Genomic DNA, 18,567 nt, shown 5'->3' with positions numbered 1-18,567 from the left:
CCCTCCCACCTCCCCACGGGTCAGGTTCTTCCCCGAGGGCTCGGCCCGCGCCCACCACGTGGCTCCGCACCGGGAGGGGCCGCCAGAGACACCCGCACCCCTCCTCTGCGGCTTTCCTCCCGGAGGGGAGCGGCCCACGCGTGTCTCTTGGGGAAAGACTCGGAGACACGCCCACCATCGAGGCTTGAGGTGATGAGGTGGGGCTCGGATGGTGGCCACGCCCTTCTTTCAGGGTGGTCACGCCCCTACGCGTGGTTCCCTGGCTGCTCTGGTAGCTCCACCCTACGGGTTTCCCCGCGCGGCCCACGCTGGGGTTTGTGTCTGGTTGCTAGTGCCGCCTGCTGGAGTTGGGATATTTCTTTTATTTTTCTTTTCAAAACAGGATTGTTACATTCATTTATTTTACGCATGTGTGTGTATTTGCCTGTGCTGTAGTGCAGGATGTGGAGGTCAGAGTATCGCCTTCCACTTTGTAGGTCTCCAGGATCGAACTCAGTTCTTCAGTCTTGGCAGTAAGGGCCTTTATCCACCGAGCCATCTTGCCAGCCCTCATGTCTCTATTTTTATTTTTGTGATTTATTTATTAAGTATACAGTGGTCTACCTGCATATATGCCTTCAGGCCAGAAGAGAACACCAGATCTCATTACAGGTGGTGAGCCACCATGTGATTGCTGGGAATTGAACTCAGGACCTTTGTAAGAGCAGGCAGCGCTCTTAACCACTGAGCCATCTCTCCAGCCCCCATGTCTCTATTTTTTTTTTTTTTTGAATTTTACATTACTATCCTAGGGCTAAAGCAAAGTGACACAGAGTGGATCGTTAAACAATTCTGGAATCTAGAAATCTGAGTTCAAGGTTAGATCCCGACCTCAGGACTAGATCCCTCTGAAGACGAGTCTCCCATGCTATCCTTCAGCTTCTTAGTGGGTTGCTGGTGAGCTCTGGCATCTTTGGCTTGTGCATGCATTGCCTTGGTCTTTGTTTCCAAGTTCATACGAGTTCTTCCTGAGTCTCTGTGTGTATGCCAATCGCCCTTTTTATGAGAGCACTACTCATACTGGATTAGAGGTCTGCCATACTCCCATCTTATATTACTTGACTGCATTGGCAAGACCACTTCCTAAATGCTGGGGGAGGGCTTAAGACTTCAACATGTGAATCTGGGGGGCGCACACTCCCATCCACAACAGTTATCTTTTGCTAGAGTCGTAGAAAAAAAAATCTTTTTTTTTTTTTTTTTGCCCCATTTCTGCTTAAGAACATTCTCAGAAGCCGGGCTGTGGTTGCATATACCTTTAAATTCCAGCACTCAGGAGTCTGAGGCAGATGGATCTCTGTAGAGTTCAAGACCAGCTTGGTCTACAAAGTGAGTTCCAGGACAGACTTCAAAGCTACACAGAGAAGCCAGGCGGAGGTGGCACCTGCCTTTAATCCCAGCAATCGGGAGGCTGAGGCAGGCTGACCTCTGTGAGTTCAAGGCCAGCCTGGGCTACAAGAGCACGTTCCAGGACAGGCTCCAAAAGCTACAGAGAAACCCTATTCCCAAAAACAAACAAACAAACAAACAAACAAACAAAAAGCTACACAGAGACACAGAGAAATCCTGTCTATAAAAACAAACAATAAAAGAACATTCCCAGTTTTCATTCTATACAACTAGGTGCAATATCTGGCCATTTGCAATGACTGCACAAACTTGCTCACCTGCTTTCCAGTATGACATTGCTCACATGCCACCGCACAGCCGACCACGTCACCGCCACTCTGGAAGGGTCACTATGGAAGCTTATATGCCTTTCCTTTTCTGTAACCTTACATCCAGCCCTTAGCTGGATTCTATTCCCTTACGCAGCTTTCCTGAACCTTTCTATATAGGTCCCTTTTATAGAACAGTAGGAGCTGAGGATGTAGCTTGGTTGGTATAGTGCTTGCTTAAAACACCCGAAGCTCTGGGTTCAGGTCCCCCAGTACCGCACAAACCCCAGGTGTGGCAGACCCGGGGAGGTCACTTAAGTTTACGGTCATTCTGGTCATTTGAGGACAGCCTGGAATACATAAGACCCTGCTTTAAAATCAATAAATAGAAATAAGCAAATAAAGTAGATAGTAGAACAACGTGGGACACATGGGTACCTCACCCCCCCCCCCCACCCGCGCAGGCATGCACCCAGGGAGGACCCTTGCACTTGAGTCTTCCCTACCAAGTATTTCGGACAAGAAACCCAGCTCCTTCCGGGTCCTAGATCTTTCACAGTTCCCAAGATGCTCTCCCGCCCCCTGGAGGCCTGAACTTGACACACACAGGAACAAAGATTAGCCACACCAGCAGAGACTCGTCTTTATTGCCGTTTTCCTAGAGACTGACATTGGCGAGCAGAGGGGAGAAGAGAGGACCAGAACAGGGTTTGAAGACCGGTTCAGATAGACCCGCCCCGGGGTGCTAAAGCGGTGGCGGTAGCGGTCAGACAGCGGCGACCAGGGCAGGGATGTGGCTCTAGGTCTGCGCCTGCGCGCCGGCCCATGGTCAGGATGCCGGCAGCGTGGTTGCCGTTGGCTTGCAGAAGGCGCTGCAGCCGGCCCTGGAGGCCTGGGGGTCCAGGACGCCGCTTTCCCAGAGTCAGGATGCCCGCGGCGTGGTTGCCAGCGCCGTGCAACAGTTCGTAGAGGCGGCAAGAGCAGGTCTTCTGGCGACAGCAGTCGGGCAGAGGCTGTGCGTCCACCCCAAGCGACAGTAGCGCTGGCGGCAGCAGTAGTAGCCACAGCAGCGTCACGGCGGCCCAGGGAACCTAAAAAGAACGAGAGACAGGGCGCTAAAGGGGTTCACTCCATACCCAGTCGGCTCAGAACCTCACCTTGCCTGAAATCGTGCCTGACTGTCACTGAGTGTCCTGTGTCTACTCATCCTTCAGTCCACAGCCGAGCCACCTTCCCTAGGAAGCCCTCGTAAACTTTCGCCGGCTGAATAAGTTTGTCCCTTGCAAACACATTTAAAGGCTCCACCTGCAAACAGGCGTGTCTGAGTCTGTCTGAACCAAATATGTAAGCTTAGCCGAAACAAAGGGTTTATTCAGCCTAGGCCTTCCCTCTACACACACAGCAGGCCTGTTCCTTTGCTGGAGAAAACTGAACATTGTGACTTTGGACCAGTTTCTCACCCTCTTAGGATGGTCCTTCCTCACCTACAAACCAGACATTAAATCATCCCTGCTATCCAGGGCTGATAAGTGGGAGACATAAACTGACAAGCACAAAAGCATCTGAAATACAAGCGCTCGCTCATGAAACACGAGCCTCTAAGAGAATGGCGTACCTAGTGTTAACCAAACAGTCTGAGGGCCGAGATCCCTCCCAGACTCCTGCCTCAGTGCTGCCCGAGAAAGATCATCTTGGGCCCAGCCCCTGAGCAAACACTGTAGAGGCCTCAGTGGTTTGGTGAGGCTCATCCCTATTCCCAGCTCTTTACCTTTGTAGAAAGAAAATTCATGATGTCTGGAGCTCAGGGCAGGGCAGTCTGGAAAGACAGTTGTCTTCAGCGCAGTGGTCCAAACACCCAAGGAGTCTGAGGCGGTGGTGGACTGTGGGCTGCTTCCAGGGGCAGGGGTTTATAGTGCTCTGAGGTGTGTGTGGAAGGGGGGGGAGGGAGACATAAGCATCTGCGCCCATTTTAAACCAGACAAAGGCATGTCTAAGATTAGCATCTTGCCTTGGAGCCGTCTCCAGGTTGGACCCAAAGAATGGCCACCCTGTCCTTGGTCCCCTGCTTGTCTGTCTGCCCGTTTCTTGGAGATGGGGCCGTCTCCGGGTACTAATGAGGCTACCTTGCACCCAGGAATCGAGTTCAAAAAAGAGGCCATGACTGGGGCACTGGCCAGAGACAATGGGGGAGGGAGCAGTTGCTAATTAGGGGCAGAAGTGGCAGCCTGAGAACCATTGTCCACGGTACATAGAGGGTGGGGGAGTAGGGAGGATATGTGGGTAGCATTTACACACACACACCGCTGCCTCCTTGTCCATCTCTGAGGAATATCAGGTTCCAGAGCCTTTTTCCTCCGTGGAAACATGGAGAAACTGCTTCACCCCACCCCACAGCCCTCCGTTTCTTCTGTCCCTTTCACTTAACTCCTCCGTGGAAAGTCTTACTTTCACGGAGACTTACTGTGGGCAATGGGTGACAGGGCAGCCAAGCCTGGTTTCTAGAAACTGGTGGAGAGCAATGCCTCCTGGGCCAGGAGAGAAGAGGCTATTGTGTAGTCTAATTCTGCCATCTCCAGGACTGAACCATCGTGGAACCAGGTGTGAGGGTGATGGGTGTGGGGTGGAACTCATCCACTTGCCAAGGACTCATGCCACTTGCCAAACTCCTTCAGGGCCTTGTTAAGGAGCTCTTGATGTAGATCAATTTCTGCACGGGTACAGTGACATCAGTGTGCCTGGGATGTGACTCTTTCTCTCTCTCTCTTTCTTTCTCTTTTTCTTTTTTCCCTTCCTTCTTTCCTTCGTTCCTTCTTTCCTTCGTTCCTTCCTTCGTTCGTTCGTTCGTTCGTTCGTTCCTTCCTTCCTTCCTTCTTTTCTTCCTTTCTCTGTGTAGCCCTGGCTGTCCTGGAACTCACTCCATAGACCAGGCTGGCTTCGAACTCACAGAGATCCACCTGCCTCTGCCTCCCGAGTGACTGGGATTAAAGGTGTGTGCCACCATTGCCCAACTGTGATCCCATTTTCTTAGCCTGTGTATGCAGATATGTACTACATGTGTGCCTGGTGCCCGTGAATCAAGAGGGTTTTAGGTTCCCTGGGACTGGAGTTATGGACGGTAGTGAGCCACTATGGTGCTGGGAACCAAGCCCAGGTGCTCTGCAGAAGCAGTAAGTGCTCTGTAAGCATCTTCACAGCCATGTCCCCACTTTCAAGGAGCACACAAGTCTGGGGGGTGGGTGACAGCTGGGTGGTCCAAGGATAATTTAATGGAGGGAAAGGACTACTCAGAACCAGAAACAATTAGACAGTCACTTTCTTCTGAGTGGGACAGGGATGTCCCTCAAAGGCTTGGCCTGACAACTTGCTTCCACTAGGTAGGTAAGGGGACAGAGTATGCCTGAGAAGGGACAAAGGGAACAAAGGCTAGGATTTGACAGTGCTTGGCTCACAAGGCATGGGGTGTGGGTCTCATAGTTTCTATGGAACTAAGGGGAGAGTTAAGTTGGGTCAAGTTTTCCAGGGCCTTAGGTGCCAGGCTGGGCAGTCATTGGAAGACCGATGGGTGCTGGCTATGGAAGAGGGAGGAGCCCAAGGGCAGGGACATGGGAAGATAGAGAAACATTCAGAGGCAGAACTGAAAGCTGGATGCTGATCTGGACTCGCACAGCCTTGACTTGGGAGGAGCTGCAAGTCTTGGCCTCCCAGCCTCGAAGCTTGGTTTCCTTACTGCTATGGGTACTTTCTGCAGGGAGCTCTGAGGCTCCTTCTTGCTATGACACTCGGTGACTTGAAGTTTAGCTTCCTCCTTTCTCATCGTGGAAGTGATTTGTGCAGGTTAGGCCAGGAAGGAGACCAGTGCTGAGACAAACAGCCCCTTCACCTTCAGGGTGGGGGATGGGATGGTGGAATGCACCTGTCTGCTTGTGTTAAGCCATGGCGGAAGGGCTCCAGAAGCTCCTACATACTCACACTCTTGGGACTAACCTAAGCCAGTGTGCAGAGGAGGTGTAAGCTCTGGAACTCAGGGCAGAGAGAAGGGTGGCTGGCTGGGAGCCCAGGCTGTGGCTGAAGCAGGTGCCCACATGACATTCCCAAAGCAGCACCCAGAATCTGGGTATGAGAATTTTATTTGACGGCCTGGAGAAATGTACTCAGTAGCCAAGAGTCCTTGATGGGTTTTTGTTAGCTTGCTTGCTTGTTTTGTTTTTTTTTTTTTGAGACAGGGTTTCTCTGTACAGCTTTGCAGCCAGTCCTGGAACTCACTCTGTAGACCAGGCTGGCCTTGAACTCACAGGGATCTGCCCGCTGCTGTCTCTTGAGTGCTGGGATTAAAGGTGTGCACCACTACCACTTGGCAGTCCTTGGATTTTTTTTTAATATTTATTTATTTAGTATACAATATTCTGTGTGTGTGCATGCCTGCAGGCCAGAAGAAGGCACCAGACCTCATTCCAGATGGTTGTGAGCCACCAAGTGGTTGCCGGGAATTGAACTCAGGACCTTTGGAAGAGCAGGCAATGCTCTTAACCTCTGAGCCATCTCTCCAGCCCTCCTTGGATGTTTTTACAGAGGACCTGGGTTTGGTTCCCAGAACCCACATAGCAGCTCTCAGCTGCCTATAACTCCACATTCAATGAACTCACTCTCTTCTTCTGGGCTCTGGAGACATTTGCATATACATGGTGCACATAAACACGCAGGCACACACAGATAACATAAAATCAATACATCAATATTTTAAAAAGAATTTTATTTGGGAGTGGATCTAGGGAGCCAAATGATAAAATGGGCAAGGGAGGGAAGGACGGAGGGAAGGGAGGAGAGCTGACAGGAAGAGTATTGGACACTGGTTTACTCTTGTGGGCCAGCCTCCTCCTTTCAGGAGACTGTGCAAGATTATACCTCAGACCAGGAGACAGTGATGCCGAGGTCTTTGTTCATTCGCTCCTGCTCCTTAAGGAGCCACTCTGGGAGCATCGCCTACACTTTTCGCCCATGCTGTACCCTGGTCAAGCACATAAGAGGTTGAGATACAGGAAGTCACCAGGGTATATCAGAGCTCCTCATCAGTGTCACATAGGGTAGGCTGAGGGAGACGGTCGTAGGCACTGCTGGGTTCCGCTGTACGCCCAAAGCCTCTACCTTAAAATTGGCCAATGCGTCTAAGGCCTCCTAAGGGCTCAGTGGCTCTGATGGGACAATATGTGATGTCTGGTCCAGGACTCAACATCTGGAGACACCCCAGAGGGAAGAGCCAGGTGGCAAGGGGAGTCTGGCAACAGCTGCCTTCGTTAAGATATCACCCTCTTCTGCAGGAGCTGGGCCAGGTGACTGAGTCTGAGGACCCGAGGCATTTCAGGAGGGAAGGAGGAGGAGGGGCAGGCTGCTAGGGCTTCTCGGAGGACTCTGAAGCTCCCATATCCGACCAGATGGACTTTGACAGGACCCACACTGCCCCGGCGCCGCAAGGACTTGTAGTGAGGGGAGACTTCCTGAAGGCAGTGGTCAAGCTAGGGGCAGAACAGGACAGTGAGGCTACCCTGCAGTGGCACGTATACGCCTGTGCCCAAGGCCACCTGCACGCACGACTTCGGTCTACAAATGTGTGTTCAAGGATCCATGCTCCCTTCCCAGATTCCCTGAAGAAGGGTTCCCCTCCCTGGTATCCCTTTCCCTGAACTCCCTTGTTTCCATGACAACTGGGGAGGGCTTGTAGAGGAAAAGAGATTGAACCAGACCCCGTCTCATCCTTTACCTTGTCTCGATTTTCCTCCGACAGATTTCTCAATCCCCTCAGCTCCATGAACACCTCGTAGTGAGGGGCAGAACCATCACAGGAGTCTGAGGACAAAGCAACCCACCCACACAGTTCCTGAGGACAAAGTGGCTGCCAGAGCCTCTGCCTTTACATCTTCCCTATTCTAAGATTCACAGGGGTGGGGGCGAGTCTCAGTGGCAAGCAGCAAATAGAGGGGAACCTAGACCCAACACTTGGGTATGAGAAAGGTCAGGAATGAAAAAGGGTGAAGCTGGGCAAAGGTGGTACACACGCCTTTAGTCCCAGCACCCAGGAGGCAGAGGCAGGCGGATCTCTGTGAGTTCGAGGCCATCCTGATCTACAGAGTGAGTTCCAGGACAGCAAGGACTGTTACATAGAGAAACCCTGTCCTGAAAAACCAAAAACCAAATAAACAAATAATTAAGTAAAAGAGGTGGAGGCTGTGGTGGTGAGAGGCATGGGAGTTAGATACAGAGAGGAACTTTTGTTAGGAGCAGTGGAGAAGACTAAGTTGAATCCCTTCCTAGGTGTCTCTGGTCAGGGTGAACATGGGTCGGGGATAACCAGACCCAATGCGAGAAATGCTTACCCAGAATGCCACTCTCCACACAGGCATAGTCCAACAGCTTGGCCCCTGGCCACTGCCCCACTGCTTGGGCCAGGGCCGCAGAGAAGGTATTCTCATCAGTAACTTCTCCTCGAATGCTCAGGGTCTGTCCCAGCCTGAGGGAAGAAGGAGGAGGGAGTGGACCCAAGGGACAGGGGCAGCCCCTCGGCATCCCCAGGGTCACCTACCTGCGGGTGAACCTGACCACAGGACACTGATTGTAGGCACCGACCACCTGGACCACATCTCCCAGGCGGCACCTGAGGAGTGGGGTTAGGGAGAAGAGTGAGCTTGTGGTCCCATCCCAAGGTCAGGACATCAGAGGTGACGGGGCCAGTAGGGATCACCTGGTCAGGCCGGCGTGATCAGTCAGCACCAGCTCATACTCCTCTTCCCTTTGGACGTCAGTAAGAAGGAGAGTGGAGGTTGCCTCCTCTTGGGTTCCTTCCTTGAATGGAAGCAGCTCAATAAAGGGGACTCCAGGGGGCAGAAGATAGGATCCTTGGGGTTGCTCTGGCCACAGGTTTAGGGCCATCACCCCTACAGAGAACAAAAAAAATCTTGTTAACCTCAGGGCACATTCCTTTCTGCCAGGCAACAGCAGACAGCAATGCTTCACTCTGGACCACAGGCCCAGCTTCTCTGAGCATCTGGTCCTCCTGCTCCAGCTTCTCAGGATACCCCCAGGTCTAGCCTGCAGAGATGCCGTGGTTCCACAGGAATCAGAGTTGAAAGCAAATCCTGGTACCACCCGAGCCTGTGTGAGATGCTAGGTCTCAATGAACCTTGGCATGCTCAGCTGTCAGTCAGCGCTAGTAACCCATACCATTCCAGGCACTGAGAAGGATTCAAGAAGATAAGTATAGGCGGCTGGACTCACAGTAGCTAGCTGTGTGACCTTTGCCCTCAGCCCCACCTGCATCCAAGCCCCGCATCAAGCTGACCTCCAGAGGCGGCATAAGCAGGAGAGAAGAAGGCTAGCCCTTGGCACCACAAGGCCTTAAGGGCAGCCACAGCTTCTGCCTGGCCTCCTGCATCCAAGGTCACCACCACCTGCAGCTTTGGCCAGAGCCGAAGGGCCAAACCTCGGGGTCCCTGCTCCAGCGCTTCCTGTAGTTCAGCAGCTCGGCTGGGGAGAGGTGTTCCTAGCTTCCCGGATGCTATAGCCTCAGCCAGTTCTTTGCCATCTGCCTCCAGGCCCACAAAGACATCCAGGAGCTCCACTGCAGTCCTTGCCTCCAGTGCCCTCAGCCCTGGGAACATCAGTGCCTCCAGTAGCAGAGTCCGAGTGTCCTTGGCTCCGAGGGGGCTTACCCGGCCCAAGGCATGCCTGAGCCAGGGGACAGAGCCAGGCCATGGGGATGGAGGGGTAACACAGGCAGAACTTCCTGGAGTCAACACTTCTGGGTAGGCCTTGTTTAGGGTGACTAGACCCAGCAGGGTGGCCTGGAGGGATGATATAAGATAGACTGTTATTTAGACTTCAGAATCAGACCCAGCTACTACTGTGAGCCTTCTGCGCACATCCTTCAATAAGAGTTTGCTGCTGTGGGGTGGGGGTGCCTCTGTTTACCTGCAGAGAAGCCTCTCCATGGTACTGGGGTGAGGTAGGGGGCAGGAGCTCCTCTTTGCTTTCTTCCTGCTGGACTTGGCTGGTTTTGGTCAATGGGAGCTGATTCCGGAAGGTGCTCATGTCTGTAACCCCCCAAAATACCAGAAACTCCTCAGGAAGTGAGAAGAATGTGGAGACCCTCGAGGAAGGAACCCAGGAAGGGTCTGGAAAGTGGGGTGAGGGCTAGAACAGGACCCAGCAAAGGAAAATCCATCTTAACAGGAGAATCAGGTGTGAGCTGTGGTGGGGCTCTGGGTCAGGCCACAGAGTATAGGTAGTAAATGAACGGGGCCTTTGGGTTGTAGACTCTGGTGTGTGTGTGCTCTTTCTCTTTGGGTCACTTCCCCCAGGTGTCAGAACCGCACCTGTGATCCCCCGGGGGAGACAGCAAGGACTCTGGGCTCTCTTCAGACACCACGTGAGGGCCTGCTGCTGGCTCTGGCCCACGTGCAGTGTGCTCTGTTCCAGCTTTCGCTGCTGCCAGGCAGCCTCCCAGGCCAGGACCCGCCAGGCCACCTGATGTCGGAGGAGGATCAGCCAGGAGGGCCTCTGCTGCCACAGCATGGCCAGTAGGGGCAGCAGGAGCAGCAGCCAAAGCAGCAACATTTCCAAGTAGCTCCTGGGAGAAGAACGGAACAGAGTGGGACCCGAGGAGATAACCATATTGTCCCCCCACACTCCCCTGCACACAGGAAGCTGAGGAAGAAGCCAGAGGGAGAAAGACAGGGCCCTGCTGGGCACGCAGTCTGGAAAAGGCAGGATGTCTGTCAGTCCGGTGTCCTACTGACAGACATCCTCGATTCCTTAGCCCTGTAGCTGGAAGAGCAGCTCGACAGCTCCCCCTCGGCAGGCACAGAGAGGGCTGAGCAAAACGTAGGACATCTTACCCACTCCCAAGTGACTTTACTTTCTCTCGGGATCTTCCCTGGCTTGGTTCCCCCGCCCCCCTCGGAGTCCTGGGTATATATGCACCTGGCACAGCCCACTTCTGCCCACTTTCAGTACCCCAGGTCCCTCAGAATCCCTTAGTGTCTCTGATTTCAGTATCCAGCATGCCAGAAAGTTGGAGAGATAACTTTAAAGGGCAGGGTTGGGACAGGAAATCCGGCCTGACTGGGCGGAGCTGAGGGGGGTGCTCTTAAAGGAACAGGTCATCTAAAGGCTGACAAGTTGGATGCCGGCTCAGGTAGGCAGATGAGGGAATCAGGGTCAGGGTAGCACGATCACCAAGAAAGAGAAAGGAAGGAGCAGGCTCAGACTTGAGACAACTGAAAACCACAGCTGTGGAGATGCGGGTGTGCACACCTGTCACCCCAGGCCTCGGGGATGTGGCAGCAAGAGGATCTCCGAGTTAAAGGTTGTCCTCAGCTGTGTAACAAGTTCAAGGCCAGCAGGGGCCACCTGGAGGTCTTGTCTTTCAAAGAAAGAAAGAAAAAAAATTCTACAGGGTGCAGCAGGCACACAGCATTTGGGAGGCGGGGAAGAAGAAAGGTTCAAGCAGGTTGTCAACTCCTCTGGGCTACATAGCCAGATCCTGCCGTAAAGAATAAGCAATAGCCAGACGTTGTGAGCCATACTTTTAATTCCAGCACTCAGGAGGCAGAGGCAGGTGGATCTTTGTGAGTTCGAGACCAGCCTGCTCTATAGAGAGTATTCCAGGACAGCCAAGGCTACACAGAGAAACCCTGTCTCAAAAAATTGAAAAACAGCCGGACAGTGGTGATGCACACCTTTAATCCCTGCACTCTGGAGGCGAAAGCAGAGGGATCTCTGTGAGTTCAAGGCCAGCCTGGTCCACAAGAGCTAGTTCTAGGACAGACCCCAAAGCTACAGATAAACAAAACAAAACAAAAATCGAAAAACAAAACAAAAAAAATGTAAAGAAAGAAAACGACTTTTTTCTTTGCAATTGTTAAACCCATATCACAGGCAGTCTGCTAAGAAATCTCACAGACAGACCTCGCCCTTTTACACAGACAAGTAGGCACAGTCTATTACCCAATGGCCAGTCCTTATGATGACGTCATAGCACGGTTTGTCATAGATAGCGCAGTCAATTTACCTGCGACTGAGTTTACTCACTGACTTTATCTCCAGGAAAACACACTTGAAACATTTAAATAGTTTATCTTAATTTCCTGTGCACTGGTGTTTTGCCTGCATGTGTGTCTGTGTGAGGGTGGCGGATCCCCTGGAACTGGATTACACACAGTTGTGAGCTGCCATGTGGGGACTGGGAATTGAAACCTGGTCCTTTGGTACTGTGTACAGTTTTTTTTAATTTTTATTTTCTTAACTGTATCTATGTTGAGAGATGATAAGGGCTTTCTCAGGATGAGCTTAAGATGTATTACAATCTAATTTAGTTGTTTTTTTTTTTTTCCGAGACAGGGTTTCTCTGTGATTTTGGAGCCTGTCCTGGAACTAGCTCTTGTAGACCAGGCTGGTCTCGAACTCACAGAGATCCACCTGCCTCTGCCTCCCAAGTGCTGGGATTAAAGGCGTGCGCCACCACCGCCCGGCTTTCTAATTTAGTTTTGATTTTACTATTACTTTAAAGAAAATTAAAAGTTTATTGTTAAGATACCCAAAGCGTTGTAAAAAGTCTCAAAATGGGGATCGGTTTCCAGGCACTTTTCCCACCAAGGTGACCTGATGGCCTAGGGTGGTATAGAGCACAGAAATGCGGCTGACCAGAGGAGTTACCCCTCTGCACAGAACTAGCAGGGCCTGAGGGGCAGTGGCTCAGAGGGGCAAAAAGGGCCAGGACTCTAGGGGCCAGCTAGGGACAGAGCGAACCCTGGTCCTTTGGAAGAGCAGCCAGCACTCTTAATCACTAAGCCATCCTTCCAGTCCTGAAATACTTATTTTTATTATGTGTTTCTGTATGTCACCATGTGTACAGGTGCTTGTGAAATCCAGAAGAAGGCTTTAGATCTGCTGGAGCTGAAGTCACCCAACAGGGGTGACAGGTTCAGGTCTTCTGAAATGGTAGAAGTTAAGTTCTCTTGACTATTGGGCCAGCTCTTCAACCCCTCCCCAACACCCTCTTTCAAAACAGAGTCTCATGTAGCCCAGGCTGACTTTGAACTTGATAGGTAGCAAAGAATGACTTTGAACTCTTGATCCTCCTGCCACTACCTCCAGAGTCCTGGGAGAGAGAGAAAGGGGATTTAGAGTTGCGTATAGGCTGTGGTCCAGCTTGTCCAGGAATGGCTGTCTATCAACAGAAGGCCCAAGAAGCCAGTAGCTGTTCAGTCCATGAGGCTGGATGTCTCTGCTGGTCTTCAGTATACACTGGAATCCCACAGAAAAGGCTCTAGTACCAGTGATGGAGTAGGCTTGCCAGCATGATGCTTTCCCACCTGGAGCATCACGATTGCTGCTTCCTTGATCTTAGTGAGGGCATGAAGGGTGATGGGAACTGTCAGGGTTTTGCATCTCTCTCTCTCTCTCTCTCTCTCTCTCTCTCTCTCTCTCTCTCTCTCTCTCTTTGGTTTCTCAGCGTAGCCTTGACCTGGAACTGTCCTCTAACTCAAAGATCCTCCTCCTCCTCCTCCTCTGTTTTTCAAGACAGGGCTTCTCTGTAGCTTTTGGAGCCTATCCTGGAACTAGCTCTTGTAGACCAGGCTGGTCTCAAACTCACAGAGATCCGCCTGCCTCTGCCTCCTGAGTGCTGGGATTAAAGGCATGTGCCACCACCGCCTGGCTCCTTTTTTTTTTTTTGGTTTTTCGAGACAGGGTTTCTCTGTGGTTTTGGAGCCTGTCCTGGAACTAGCTCTGTAGACCAGGCTGGTCTCAAACTCACAGAGATCCGCCTGCCTCTGCCTCCCGAGTGCTGGGATTAAAGGCGTGCGCCACCACCGCCCGGCCGCCTGGCTCCTTTTTTAAAAAAAAATATTTATTATGTATACAGTGTTCTGTCTGCATGTATACCTGCAAGTTAGAAGAAGGCACCAGATCTCATTACAGATGGTTGTGAGCCACCGTGTGATTGTTGGGAACTGAGCTCAGGACCTCTGGAATAGCAGCCAGTACAACTGAGCCATCTCTTCAGTCCGTTGTCTCTCCTTTTTTCTTTTTTAAGGGGAAGTATTCGAGACAGTGTCTTGCTACACAGCTCATATTAACCTTGAACTCACAATCCTTTTGCTTGTTTGTTTTTTGTTGTTGTTTTTTTGTTTGTTTTTGTTTTTTGTTTTCTTTTTCTTTTTTTCTTTTTTTTTTTTTTTGGTTTTTTGAGACAGGGTTTCTCTGTAGCTTTGGTGCCTGTCCTGGAACTAGCTCTTGTAGACCAAGCTGGCCTCGAACTCACAGAGATCCGCCTGCCTCTGCCTCCCTCCCGAGTGCTGGGATTAAAGGCGTGCGCCACCACCGCCCGGCTTCACAATCCTTTTGTCTCAGTCTCCTGAATGCTAGGATTACAGGCATGCGCCATCATAGTCAACTCTTCCTACCTTCGTTTGTCTGTTTGCTCCTTCCTTTCCTCTTTTCTTCCTTTCTTCCTGTCTCCCTTTGGGATTACAGGTGTGTACCACCAAAATGGTCCAAGTGTGTGTATGTGTGTGTACATGAGTATGTGAGTCACATGTGTGTAGTGGCCAGAGACCAGTGTTGGGCATTCACCCATTAGTCTCCATCTCCATTTTTTTTTTAGAAGATAGTCACTGAACCTGGAGCCCACAGATTGGGCTAGACTGTCTGGCCAGGCAGCCCCATAGACCCCGTCTCTACCTTGCCAACCCTGGAAGAATAGCCATGTGCCGCCACACCTGGCTTTTGACATGACATGGGTGCTGGGTTCAGACTCTGGTCCTTATGCTTCTGCCGTAAACATGTTGCCAACTGACTCACCTCTCTGTCTTTTTTATTTTTAATTCTATTGATACTCAAATAGACTCTCATACGCTAAGCTCATCCCAAATCACTTACAAAGATAACTCTGACTTTGTGGTTGGTGATGCTTGGTTCCTTTAATTCGTTGATGAGTTCCATCTGCTAGCATGTGTTCCGGATGTTTGCGTCCATATTCATGAGTCATGTTGGTCTTGTGATGTCTTAGTCTGGTTTTGGCATTAGGACAATACTGGTTCCATGGCACAATCTAGAAAGTGTCCATGCTTACACTTCTAAAAAGTTTGTGGGGGATGGAGGGATGACTCAGCAGTTAAGAGCACTTGCTGCTCTTGCAGAGGACCCAGGTTCAGTTTCTTTTTTGGTTCCAGGGAATCCAAGGCCGCCTCCTGGTTGCTACAGGCATGAAGCACACAGAGTGCACTTAAACACATGCAGGCAAAACACCCGCACACATAAAATGAAATACATATTTAGAGAACTTAGCATTTTCGTAGGGTGAGTGTACGTGTGACCTTGTGCTGGGCAGGCTGGTTCCCTGGCTCTGGGATGGAGAGACTGAAGAAGAGCAAAACAGCCCCAAACTAGAAACATCATATCCTTGAGAATAGCTACAGGGAGAAACCATTTCCAATAGTCATCCCATGGTAAGAAAAAATAAATAAATAAAAAACAAAACAAAACAAAAAACCCCCCACAGACTACATTTTAAAGCAGAAGTTCACTGACGGAGAATACAGTCAATCAGGAACTCCATTTGACAGCCTCAGCCTCCCCGCTCCATCTCTGCAGGATTGTTTTAAGCCTCCAGTTTGAGGATATTCCCTCTTTGTGCTCTCTCAATCAGGTTACTCATGTCATCTCTCCTAGATGCTAAAAACTCCTGATTCGATGTTTGCTATGTATCTGTTACTTGTTATTCATTCATTTACTTTTGCTTGCTATAACTTAAGCCTGTTCGAACCCCCAAGTATGGCTGTTGTAGGTGGATAGTACAGAACACAGGGTCTCTGTCCCAGGATGGACTCAAACTCGGTCCTTCTGATCCTCCTGCTTCCATCTTCCAAATGCTGGCATTAGGAGCATCTATCACCACACCTGTTTGTGTACTGCTGGGATTCGAACACAGAGCCTTGTGCACACGAGGCAAGCACTCAGTTATCTGAGCTACATCCTCAGCACAGTGTTTTCAAAATGTACCCAGGTCTGCCCTCTGAGCCTTTCTGGCCATCTGTTCCCTTTCTTCCCTGCCATGTTCCTCATCACCCCATGAGAAGCATCGGTCTCAGACAAAAAGATACATACTTCTTGTGCTGGGGATCGAACCAGGAGCCTTTGCGCAAGAAGCAAGGGTTCTACCACTGAATTCCCAGCCCTTTGAGGAGCATAGAACTCTATTATCATTTCCCAAGCTTCAATCTTGGAATGAGTCTAGGTTCCAATCATCCTCCAATGTTGGTTATTAAGTTTATGACTACGCTTCAGACCCACGGCTGTGGGTCCCCAGATGACACCACCTTCTCTTGCTTGAACTACTGAAATGGTCTCCCCGCTTCCCCTCACCACTTGTTCTGCCTCCCTTCAAGCTACATACGCTGGAGCCGCAGTCGGATCTTTCTTTCTTTTTTCAAAAAGCATTTGTTTTATGTTTTGTGTATGAATGTTTGCCTACATGGATGTACATGCACCATGTGTGTGCCTGGTGCCCGTGGAGGCTAGAAGAAGGTATTGACTCTCCTGGAACAGGGTCATAGATGCTTGTAAGGTGCCATGTGGGTGCCCGGGGCTGAATCCAGATCTTCTGCGGGAGAGTAAGTACTCTTTTCTTTTCTTCTTCTCTTTTTTGGCTTTTTGAGATAGGGTTTCTCTGTGTAGCCTTGGCTGTCCTGAAACTCGCTCTGTAGACCATACTGGCTTCAGACTCAGAGATCCACCCGTCTCTGCCTTCCAAGTGCTGGAATTAAAGGCGTACACCACATTCTTTTGAGATAAGGTCACGCGCTGCCTGGTTGGCCTTGTTAGTCAAGAGTGGCCTTGAACTTCTGCTCTTCCTGCCTCCACCTCCCGAGTGCTGGAATTGTGGGTAGGTACCACCATGCCTAGCTTATAGCAGGGTGTGCTGGCTAGTTTTATGCCAATTTGACACAAACTGGAGTCACTGGAGAGGAGAGAGTCTCAATTGAGACAATGCCTCAGTACGATCAGGCTATAGGCAGGCTTGTAGTGTATTTTCTTAATTTTCAATTGATATTGGAGGGCCCAGTCCATTGTGGTTGGGACCATTCCTTGGCTCATGGTTCTGGGTTCTATAAGAATGTAGGCTGACCAAGCCATTGACAGCAAGCCAGTAAGCAGGACCCCTCTATAGCTACTGGCTCCAGGTTCCTGACCTGTTTGAGTTCCTGTCCTGACTTTCTTTGATAATGAACAGTGCTGTGGAGGTCTAAGTTAAATAAACCCGTTCCTCCCCAATTTACTTTTTTTTTTTTTTTGGTTTTTCGAGACAGGGTTTCTCTGTAGCTTTGGAGCCTGTCCTGGAACTAGCTCTTGTAGACCAGGCTGGTCTCGAACTCACAGAGATCCGCCTGCCTCTGCCTCCCAAGTGCTGGGATTAAAGGCGTGCGCCACCACCGCCCGGCCCCAATTTACTTTTTGTTCATGTTGTTTCCAATAGTAACCCTGACTAAGACCCCTGACTAAGACAGGCTTGCTTGCTTTCTTTTTTTCTTTCTTTTTTCTTTTTCTTTTCTTTTTTTTTTTTTTTGAGACAGGTTTTCTCTGTAGCTTTTGGAGCCTGTCCTGGAACTAGCTCTTGTAGACAAGGCTAGCCTCTAACTCGCAGAAATCCACCTGTCTCTGCCTCCCAAGTGCTGGGATTAAAGGTGTGCACCACCACCGCCCAGCTTTTTTTCTTTTTTTTTTTCAAATTTTATTTATTTTTTATGTAGACAACATTCTGCCTCCATGTATGCCCGCATGCCAGAAGAGGGCGCCAGATCTCATTGCAGATGGTTGTGAGCCACCATATGGTTGCTGGTAATTGAACTCAGGACCTCTGGAAGAGCAACCGGTGCTCTTAACCTCTGAGCTATCTCTCCAGGCCAAGACAGGGTTTCTTAAAATGGAAATCTAGTCATTCCAACTTGCTGAGATTTCATCCCCAAGTATCTTATTCAGGCAAGGGTCAAACTCAGCCAGGCCTCTGACGTCCCCCGCCTTATAGCCTCATCCCCCATCTAAGAGACTTCTCACAGCATGGCCCCTGGCCCAAGATCTCCGGAGAACTTGTGAGGAGCAGGCAGAAGTTTCGGCCTAAACTGCACCAAACAGGAAATTCTACCACACACTGAAGTTTCAAAGTCCACACATGAGGCCTTGGCTCCCGCTCTCTCATGCTTTCCCCAAGTCTACACTCGCTGCTCCCTCAGGCTGAATGCCTCTTCCTTCCTAAATTCCTGCCTGCCCTGAGTTGGCCCCGACACTGGGCTGGTGATGCAGGCTCACAACTCTGGAGACTGAGACAGGCAGAGAGTGAGTTCCATGACAGCTTGAGACCTTGTCTCAAAAGAAAAAGAGGGCTGGGCACGAGGGGTCCAGCTAAGTGGTAGAGAGCTTCCTTAGCATGCTCAAGGCCCAATGCCACAAACAAGGGGGGAGGGAAGGCCAATAGGGCTTTCCACGGCTCTTCCTTCATGTTCTTTTGTATTTCATAATGACCTGGGGTGGCAGGAACCAGCATCCTGCCATCACAGTTCTCCGGCCAGGCTCAGGGGAGCAATCAGAACATGTTCAATTAGGGCTGGTTGCCAATCAGGAAGAGTTTGTGGAGGGTCTGAGATGGATATCGGCCCAGTGTCCCATACATTTCCCAGCAGCAAGGTGAGCAACTCCCCCGTCTGCCATCAAAGCAGGCTCCCCCACTAGCTCCCCTTCTTAGGGTCACGCTGAGGATCAAAAGCCTTTTCCTGTTAAAGCCGCCCTCCCTTGTCACGTGATGGAAAGCAAACAGGACTCAATA

At 50.7% G+C, this 18,567-nt stretch overlaps 2 protein-coding genes across 5 annotated transcripts; both read right to left on the bottom strand.

The window, feature by feature from the left end:
* Nucleotides 1-2,336: 2,336 nt before the first annotated feature.
* On the bottom strand, nucleotides 2,337-3,564 carry Hcrt (hypocretin neuropeptide precursor). The gene is made up of 2 exons (XM_075942189.1): nucleotides 3,466-3,564; nucleotides 2,337-2,788 (listed from the first exon to the last, which is right to left on the bottom strand). The coding sequence occupies exons 1-2, from the start codon at nucleotides 3,484-3,486 to the stop codon at nucleotides 2,420-2,422; spliced, it is 390 nt and encodes a 129-aa protein (XP_075798304.1). The 5' UTR covers nucleotides 3,487-3,564; the 3' UTR covers nucleotides 2,337-2,419.
* Nucleotides 3,565-6,430: 2,866 nt separating this feature from the next.
* Ghdc (GH3 domain containing) lies at nucleotides 6,431-10,780 on the bottom strand. 4 transcript variants are annotated; one of them, XM_075990728.1, is made up of 9 exons: nucleotides 10,668-10,780; nucleotides 10,061-10,314; nucleotides 9,657-9,778; nucleotides 9,028-9,529; nucleotides 8,431-8,623; nucleotides 8,272-8,343; nucleotides 8,066-8,199; nucleotides 7,453-7,538; nucleotides 6,431-7,207 (listed from the first exon to the last, which is right to left on the bottom strand). In XM_075990728.1, the coding sequence occupies exons 2-9, from the start codon at nucleotides 10,299-10,301 to the stop codon at nucleotides 6,989-6,991; spliced, it is 1,569 nt and encodes a 522-aa protein (XP_075846843.1). In that variant the 5' UTR covers nucleotides 10,302-10,314; nucleotides 10,668-10,780; the 3' UTR covers nucleotides 6,431-6,988. The 4 variants fall into 4 exon arrangements, with proteins under 4 accessions (XP_075846843.1, XP_075846845.1, XP_075846847.1 ...); XM_075990730.1 differs by having other exon boundaries at nucleotides 10,583-10,779; XM_075990732.1 differs by having other exon boundaries at nucleotides 9,169-9,529; nucleotides 10,668-10,764.
* Nucleotides 10,781-18,567: the final 7,787 nt, after the last annotated feature.

Source organism: Microtus pennsylvanicus, chromosome 11 (assembly GCF_037038515.1).
Source record: "Microtus pennsylvanicus isolate mMicPen1 chromosome 11, mMicPen1.hap1, whole genome shotgun sequence".
NCBI lineage: Eukaryota > Metazoa > Chordata > Mammalia > Rodentia > Cricetidae > Microtus > Microtus pennsylvanicus.
The sequence above is the reverse complement of the archived record's forward strand: the minus strand, read 5'-3'. Positions and strand labels throughout refer to the sequence as shown.

Coding starts and splice junctions, on each gene's coding strand:
- Hcrt (XM_075942189.1), bottom strand. CDS start 3,486: ATGAATTTTCTTTCTACAAAG. Junction 2,789..3,465: donor TGAATTTTCTTTCTACAAAG/GTAAAGAGCTGG, acceptor CGTTCTTTTTAG/GTTCCCTGGGCCGCCGTGAC.
- Ghdc (XM_075990728.1), bottom strand. CDS start 10,301: ATGTTGCTGCTTTGGCTGCTGCTCCTGCTGCCCCTACTGGCCATGCTG. Junction 8,344..8,430: donor GATCACGCCGGCCTGACCAG/GTGATCCCTACT, acceptor CCCACTCCTCAG/GTGCCGCCTGGGAGATGTGG. Junction 8,200..8,271: donor GTGGTCAGGTTCACCCGCAG/GTAGGTGACCCT, acceptor TTCTTCCCTCAG/GCTGGGACAGACCCTGAGCA.